Source organism: Diachasma alloeum, unplaced genomic scaffold, assembly GCF_001412515.2.
Source record: "Diachasma alloeum isolate Michigan unplaced genomic scaffold, Dall2.0 Dall_scaffold_00255, whole genome shotgun sequence".
Classification (NCBI taxonomy): Eukaryota; Metazoa; Arthropoda; class Insecta; order Hymenoptera; family Braconidae; genus Diachasma; species Diachasma alloeum.
In genome coordinates this window covers 594348-603379 of record NW_021680400.1, presented here as the reverse complement: position 1 = coordinate 603379, position 9032 = coordinate 594348, and the positions used below count along the sequence as shown (strand labels likewise).

Sequence of the window (9032 nt, the reverse complement as noted above, 5' to 3'; positions counted from 1 at the left end):
GTCAAAAAATTCATAGAAAATCCCAGCGCTGTCGCTGGAAAACTCTATAGTTTTCCAGTGATTCTATTGAATAATTGTGCAGATTTTGTTTTTTTTTTTACTATAGTAATGTTCGATTATATATATTTATTCCCCCCCTGAGTGAGAAAGGAATAGGTATCGCGCTCGCTCCCACTCATTGTCGTCTCCGTCGCGTTGGCACGTCCCCGTCCTCCGCCAAACTTAACGAGTGCGAGTGAGAAAGAAAATGGAGAAGGAGGAGAGAGAAAACATTTAATTCCAACTCGTTTGAACGGTTGGAACGTTTTCGTTGTTCTCCAGCGATCTACACATAATGGGATTAATTCAATAATAATAGATTAATGAATAAGATTTTTAGCAGATTATTGCGAGATTTAGATGAATGGTTTGCCTCCTTCAGTGACCATAAAAAATTGTCTCCAATCGACAATATCTCCCGATGGAATTTCATTTCTTAATCTCTATTAGGAGACAAGGAATGAATTTTCAAAGCGCGCAGTAACTCCGAACGGCTTTCCGACGTCGAGTGAGCCCGGAGGGGCTCTCCCGATTGGAAAATTCATTTCTCCCACCCTAATTAAGATGAAGGAATGGCACCGATGCCGATCGATAGAGAATTAAATTCTCAATCAATGACAGCGGTTTCATTACTTAATCTCAAGTAGAAGCGGAGGAATGAATTTTCAAAAGCGCGGAGAAAGCCCGAACGGCTCTCCGGCGTCGAGTGAGTCCGGAGTAGTCCAATGAACGAAGGTCTAACATACGAATGTTTGCTAATCAGGCTCCATTTTTGATACAATTTGTGATTTGGGCGTATGAAACTAATGGCGGGTGTTTAAAGTTCCCCAAGTTTGTGCGGGGGTTGAAAAAGCCAAAAAACTTTTTTTTTTTTTTTTTTTAATTTAAAGCTTCCGAACCCAATTTAATAGGGTCCATTCAGCTGCAAGAAATTGAAATGTACAAAATAAAAGAGATATATATATACATATATATACAAAAGTATGTGAAATGCTTATTGATAACGATTCAACTTTGTTATTTCATAATCATCCCATATGTAGAGCTCTTTACTAAGAATTGTTTCGGAATTATTCTTTTTGTTACACTTGATTTATATTAGAATTTTATACGTTTTAAGGTATTTTGAGATTGCTCTAATGTCTCTTTCTCTTAGGGTTTTCAATATTTTGCATATTTTAAGAGGTTTAATGTTGGCTCTGCTGATGTCCTTGAGCAGTTTCTTTCTTTCTTCACTGTGATTGGGACATTCCCAAAGGATGTGATCCAAGTCCTGTTCGAGGTGACCGCAGGAACAAGATGGTGATTCGATGATTTTGACTCTGGCAAGGGAGCTATTCAGATTATAGTGGTTGGCTCGAGCACGGTTCACCCAAACAATTTCCTCGCGAGACAGCTTGGGATATTTGTCAAACCAGGGTTTTGCACTATTGGTGAAATACTGCTGGAAGTATGCTTCTCCTTTCCTCTTTTCTGTCTGAGATGTAGCAAGATTCACAGTGTTCGACTGTATTTTGTCCCATTTTTCTCTTGAAAAGCTCGGTGTAGTCCGTGAATGGGACCTTGCTGATATCCATGGTATCAGCGCTAGTTCCGCGCTTTGCTAAGTCATCAACGTACTCGTTGCCTTCATATCCAGAATGAGAGGGAACCCAGACGAATTTTATGAATCTGTTGTTATCATTTCTCCTACGAAATCTGCTGTGCTTGACTCTCACCTGTAGAATATGATCATTTTCTCTGATGGACATTTTGGGGTATTTCAGAGCTAGCAGAGCACTCATGGAGTCTGACAATATGTAGTCATTTTTGTCTGGATGTTCGAGGGCTAGGTCTACTGCTGCATGAATCGCTAGACATTCTGCTGGGTATACAGAACACTGTGGGTTGAGGCTTCGGATGATTTCTATGCCTAGTTTGGGACAGTAATAAGCAGCACCAGTATAGTCGTTCCCCGCCACTTTACTCCCATCCGTGTAAATGCAATATGTGTCATCACTCTCCTTGTTGATTATATCTTTGATAGTTAATTTGTCTTCGTTATCCCTCCTATTTCTCCCTGTTGCCAGGTCTACTTCAATGTTAGTCATGATATCACTATAGTTCAGTCTGTAGATGTTAAATTTGTCATAGGTGTACAGAGTAAGTTGTAATGGGAGTGTTTCTGTTATCTCCTGGTGGATTAGCCTTTGGTACTTTATGGCCCTGCTTCTACGTCCAGTTAAGGAGAAATTATTCATCGTGTCGTTGAACTGGAGAGAAGTGTTTAAAGACGTTTTTATGAGGAAGTTTCTGCAGAGGAATTTGGCTCTTTCCACGATATAAGTAAGTTTCGATTCCGCCAGTAGAACGTTGGTAGGGGTGGTTTTCCTATAACCCATAACAGCTCGTATCGCCTCAAACTGTATTCTCTCGAGGGCGTTTCTGGATTTTACTTTCTTGGGGTAATAGATGAAGAGTCCATAATCCAGTACAGATCTAACGAAGCTTTTGTAAAGCAACAGTAGTGTGTGTGGGTCACTCCCCCACCAGGTGCCTCTCAGGTATTTTACTATGTTGAGCGATTTGAGGCATCTTTGACGAATACGTTCAATATGAGTGTCAAAACTAAATCTCCAGTCAAACCAGATTCCAAGGAATCTGGCAGACTCACTAGAGCTGATTTGGACTCCGTCAACTGAAATCGTAGAGCCCTGGAATCATTTTTTTATTGTTGAAGTGCAGTAGGTTCGTCTTATGGGGTGCTAGTTCGAGACCAAGTTCGCCTAATTTCACGTTAATGTCCTTAATCGCGTCTACAAGCGTGGTTTGACATTCATCAAGCTCCGGGTCGGAAGTATAAACTGCGACGTCATCAGCAAATTGAGATACAAAAACCTTGTCTGGCAGATCTCTAGTGATTTCAGAAACATAAAGAGAATATAAAAGTGGACTCAATACTCCCCCTTGGGGAACTCCCTTGTATACCAGTCTAGGCTGATCTTCTTGATTCACTGTCTGAATAAATCGTTTGTACGTGAGAAACTGTATGAATTTAGCTACTTTCTGAGAACAGCCCAGTTCAGCAAGTTTGTCCAGTAAAATTTGTGGATTGACGTTGTCAAAAGCTCCTTTGACGTCGAGAAAAGCTGCTAGAGCATGTTGTTGATGAGCCAGGGCTTCGTTGATGATGAAACATAGGTTTGCCAGGTTATTGTGGCATGAAACCCCTTTACGAAATCCAGTTTGACTGTTATTTATCATCTCGTGGTGTTCAATCCACCAGTCCAATCTGTTTTTGATCATGCTCTCGAAGAGCTTGGCAATACAAGGAGCTAGAGCTATGGGTCGGACATCCGACCCTCCTGTCTTGGGGATGAAATGAATGAAATGATGTATCCATTCTTCTGGATATTGTTCAGCTGCGAAAAGTCTGTTGAAAATGTCGAGTAAAATTAAATGATACTTGATAGGTAACTTTTTCAAAATTAGGTAGTCAATGCCATAAATGCCAGGAGAACAATGTGTTTTTCGTGAAGAAAGAGCATAGTTAAACTCTACAAAATTGAATTCAGATGATAGAAACTCATTATCTTGACAGGCTAGGAAATGATCTGGATTGGTGGGAACGAAGTCTGGGCTGATTTTGTTTACTGCTAAGTCGATTTTGTTTAGCCACTGTAAGTGCTCGGTACAACTATTGTGATTAACTTTGACCCATTTGTTCTTAAGTATCTTACAGATGTTCCACACATATTTAGCACTCGTTCTGCTGTCAATGCTCTTGGCAAATTCCCTGAAATGATCTCTCTTTTTTTTCTTAAACAGTTTTTTCGTTCGTGCCACTTCCCTGTTGTATTTGATTCGATCTTCGACGCTGTGGGAATATTCCCATTTCCTCTGAGCAGCTCTTCTGAGCCTTTTCGCTTTACTGCATTCGTCATCCCACCATTTGCATGGATTGTCTCGGTTATTTTTATTTATTTTATTTGTTTTATTGCTATCTGTATTTTGATATTTCCTCTTCGGAGTATTCGTCTCAATGGCTCCTTTAACTATTTCAACAAATTTATGGTACTGCTCAAGGGGACCCATGACGTCAAAATCAGGATGAAGAAATTTTTAGTAGTCACTTTGCCAGTCTTCTAGCACATTTTCCCAGTCAGTGTTTTTGGTATAGATTTTGAAGGTTTTTTTGTTGTAATAATCTCTCTCGATATTTATTGATAGGCTTAGGGGGTAGTGGTCAGATCCTCCGAGTTCGTCACACAGCTTGTAGTTGATTTTGTCTGCCAGATCTAGCGTCGTTACTATAAGGTCTATGTTGGATTTTCTTTGATTGCGAGGATCCACGTGGGATAAGGTGTCATTGTTATGTAAGAAGAGGTCTTGATCCTCCATTGCCTTCAAAAATCTTCTGCCATTCGTGTTTGTAGATCGACAGTTCCAGTCTGTGTGGTGGGCGTTAAAATCTCCAATCAATAAAGTGTGTTCTTGTTTGTTCGCGTTGGCAACAAGTCGATTCCACTCCTCCTGTGAAAGGAGCCCTCGAGGTCTGTAGCAAACTAATAGAGTTATGTTTGGAAAGATATTATTCAGGCTTATGGATACTAGTTCTATAGAGTCGTCTGGTGTGTCAACATCTTCATTTTCTATGAACGCAATATTGTTTCGAAAAAATATGATTATACCCCCTCCAGTGTCCGTTTCTCTATCACGTCTGAAGGTCTTAAAGCCAGAATATTGATATTCAGTTATCGCGGTTGTCTGTGGACTCAGTCTAGATTCGATAATTATCAAAACATCAAGGTCTACGAGCCAATTTGGCAGTTCTTCTTTGATCCTCCTTATGCTCCGCCAGTTCCAGCACTTGATTCTTAAGTCTTTTTTTAATCTGGGAGGTTTTGATGAATCAGGCTGCATTTTTGAGTATTATAGATTTCTGATTAACATTAATGAGCTTTAATTCTATTCATAACTGATGTGTACATTATTTTTTTATGATTCCTCCTCAGGAGGAATCACTGGTTCACATTCCATTTCTACATCTGACCCTTCAGCAGACATCTCCTCAGTTCCGGAGAGGTCTAGCATGTTTCTAACATCTTGGATGGCTTTGGAGTTATTAATCGCTTTAATGTGTTTATCGAGTCTCAATTTTATTTTCTTAGCCTTAGTCTTCAGTGGTTTGGGCATGGCTCCCTGGGTGTAGTCAATCATGTTGCTCAGCCCAGGTAGGTCTTTGGTAAATTTCATAGCAAAAGGAACAACGTTGTCTAAAGTACCGTATTCTTTGAGATATGTCTGCAGCTGATTCAGTTTTATCGGGAAGTCCGTGGCACTGTCTTTTAGTAGATCGACAACCCCAGCCCACTCCGGATCTTCTGTACTTGGAGGAGTGTCTGGGATCACCGTTTTCATCGTGGTAATCCTGTCTTTTAGCGATATGTTTGAATGGTTCACTTTGTTTGCTTATCTCCTCTTCAGTATCACCTGGGGACTCTCTTCTAGTATTGCACAAGTCATCAATATCTTCTTCAGGGACCTCCACCGAAACTATTTTACCCGATGATGACACAGTCGAGGGATGAGCCTTATTCTTCCTAGATGTATTGGTGTCTTTAATCTCCATGCTGTTGTTCTCAACTGAATTAATCTCGTCTGTATGAATCTCAACATTTACTGTGTTAGCTGTTGCCCCTGTCTGATCTGTAATTGATTTGGTCTCAGCAATGCCTACACCTGTGTTTTGGCTGGCACTGGAGGAGGGTAATGTCGGATAGGAGTGCGTGACAGGAGTCTCTTGCAAGAAATTGGAATTGTCATTTGTGACGTTTGTGTCTATTAATTGATTCAGAAGATTAAGTTTGGATGGACAATTTCTGGCAAGATGACCCTCCTTTTTACAAGCATAGCATACGTTGGTATCATGTGCAATGTAGACCCATGTTTGTTTACCCCCTACTTCTACAGTAAATCTGTCGGGTAACTTACCGACGTCTTCAGGAGATATATAAGTTTGTCTTTTTGTCCACGTAATGTGACAGATGTCCTTACGTTTAAATCCTGCGTTGATAGTCGTGATGGGCGCCTTTATTTTGATTCCATTTTCCAGAAGCACACTGATGATCACTTCGTCGTCGACTTCTGGGAATACAGGTGAGAACGTAATCCTCTTATTGCGCGTGATGTATGGACGGATGTTTACACTTTGTTGTGCTACAATAAGGCATTTCGTCTTGTCAATGAGCTCATCGACCGTTTGCTTGTTGTCAAGCCAAACTATGAGTCGATTGTTGGATGAGGGTTTCACAGTGGAGATTTTCGATCCTGGCAGATATTTCGTAAGGGCAATAATGTAGTCTTCATAATCAGCTTGGACAGTATTTTCAATAATGATTGCGCATTCATTGGTGGATCTTTTTGTTCTTTTTGTGGCTGTTGAGTAACTTGACGGGCTGATGACTTCCTGGATACTTTCTTGTATTGGATCTTGTGACTTTTGCTGGTGTTTTGTCGCCATGTTTCCCTGAAGTCCCTTCCCCAAAGGGAACTTCAGCAGGATTTTCGGGGATTCTCCCCTTTTATCCCTTCGCCTTCCCTAATCCTATTCACAATTTACTTTTCACTTTATATTTATTTACTTCAACTTCATTTGTCTGAGCTTTGCAGCTAAGACAATACGCGTAAAACACGTATACTTTACGGAGCTCACTTTAGAACACGTCCGTTCGGTATCGCTTCTCACGCGCGACTCCAAAGCCAAAAAACTACCCCTGAAAACCGTTTTTTTGAAATAACTCATGAATAACGCACTGTACGTCCAAAAACGTGATATACAAAGTTGTAGAGTTCAAAATTCTACATAAAAAATGTTTGGGGCACTTTACCCCTATTCCCAACCGTTCATCCCCCAAAGCCGCGTAAAGATCAGATCGGAAAAAAAATGTTTTCCATTTAAAAAATTGAAATTAATGAATTTTTTTTTGTAATTCGGAATATCTGTGTTTTTTTTTAATAGCTTGTTTATTTATTCGGAGCGAATTTAATACATGTTGCTATTTATATCTTGACAATGAATCGATGAATTTCTTTTTTTTTTCTTCCATATTTTTTATTAGAACATTTACCACAAATTTTGTCTAAATCCGGTGCCGGGAATGAGAACCTTTTGTGCGAGAGAGAAGTCTCCGTCTCGCTCCCACTCGCTATAGCATTGTTGCGACCATTTGCGCATGCGCGCACGGGCCTGTGGAACATCACGGACTGAATGCGAGAAAAAGAATCATTTGAGGTTTTTCGTCAGCCGTTCGCTCTCCCTCTCACTCACTCTCGCTCTCTCTCCCTCTCTCTCTCTCTCTCTCTCTCTCTCTCTCTCTCTCTCTCTCTCACTCTCTCGGATGAAAAAAAGGCTGTTTGACGGAGAACTAAATTTGTTGGATTCTTGTTGAATAAATTTCCGGACACAGATTTTATACAAAATAAAACTGATAATTTATTCGAGAATATATTTTTAAACTGTTAAATATTGTGACAACTCTGATTCAAAATAATTTCTAAGATGTTTATATATTTCGAGTTTCGGACAGAGGTTCTGTTACACGATGAAATTAATACTAACTAAAATTGTGGAAGTCCTCAGTTTTATGTACCTGAGGGTGCAAGGAAAACTGGAGGGGATGATGATTAACATTGCCATTTTTGGGCATACTTGAGGGAAGGTTTGGGACTCGTGACGTCAGAGGAGTGGTTAAGGGTTCTGGCGACGTTAAGGTTTATGATGGCCTTGGGTATTTCCAGGAGTTTATTGCGGTTCTCGGGAATTTTAGTTAATGAGGGAAATGGCCCAAAGGTTGTATTGATGGAAGAAATGGGAGAGTGGGAATTGGCCCAGAGAGGAGACAGTCGTTTGGGAATTTAGTTAAAGTTATTTACTATGTCTATTTAATAATATTATTGGGAGAGGTCCAGACGAACCATTCAGGTTTTATGGAACTACGGTGAATGTTGGAATAATATATCGACAAAAATATAATGAAGTATAGTTAATAAATATAGTGAAATTGCTATAAAAAAAGGTTAAAATACTAGGGTATACAACAAATTACCCATCAATTAACCCTCTTTCATCCCTTAATCTCTGTAACAAAAAAATATAAACTGCCATGAAAGTCAGGGGCCAGTAAGAAAAATAATTTTTTGTCGCGGCACACCCTGACTTTTCACCATTCGCCCGCGAATTAAAAATTCCCCTCTCCCCTCCTAATTGAGATTAAGGGATGAAAAAACGGCAGTTCGACGGAGAATTAAATTCCCCATCAATTAACCCTCTTTCATCCCTGAATCTCTGTAACAAAAAAATATAAACTGCCATGAAACTCAGGGGCCGGTAAGAAAAATAATTCTTTCGTAGCGCACATGGACTTTTCACCATTCGCCCGCAAATTAAAAATTCACCTCTCCCCTCCTGATTGAGATTAAGGGATGAAAAAAGGGCAGTTCGACGGACAATTAAATTCCCCATCAATCGATCGCCGTTGCATCCCTTAATCTCTCTAGCAAAAAAATACAAACTACGACAAAAATCATGGGCCAGTGAGAAAAATAATTTTCTTCTCGGAGCACAGTGACTTTTTACCTTTCGCCCGCGAATTAAAAATTCACTTCTCCCCTCCTAATTGAGATTAAGGGATGAAAAAAGGGCAGTTCGACGGATAATTAAATTCCCCATCAATCGATCGCCGTTTCATCCCTTAATCTCTCTAGCAAAAAAATACAAACTACGACAAAAATCATGGGCCAGTGAGAAAAATAATTTTCTTCTCGGAGCACAGTGACTTTTTACCTTTCGCCCGCGAATTAAAAATTCACTTCTCCCCTCCTAATTGAGATTAAGGGATGAAAAAAATCAGTTCGACTGAGAATTAAATTTCTCATCAACTGCCCTTTTTCATCCCTTAATCTCAATTAGGAGGGGAGGTGAATTTTTAATTACCGGGAGTCACTGTGCGCCG

The 9032-nt window shown here is 40.0% G+C and overlaps 2 protein-coding genes across 2 annotated transcripts in view; one reads left to right on the top strand and one right to left on the bottom strand.

Moving 5' to 3' along the window:
• Positions 1-9032, top strand: part of LOC107037528 (FGGY carbohydrate kinase domain-containing protein) — a 35138-nt gene that overhangs the window by 9385 nt on the left and 16721 nt on the right. The gene's annotated exons all lie outside the window — the stretch shown is intronic.
• On the bottom strand, positions 1467-4113 carry LOC107037477. Its single transcript, XM_015256038.1, has 3 exons — positions 2815-4113; positions 2592-2716; positions 1467-2526 (listed from the first exon to the last, which is right to left on the bottom strand). Exons 1-3 carry the CDS (start codon positions 4111-4113, stop codon positions 1467-1469), a joined length of 2484 nt encoding a protein of 827 aa, XP_015111524.1.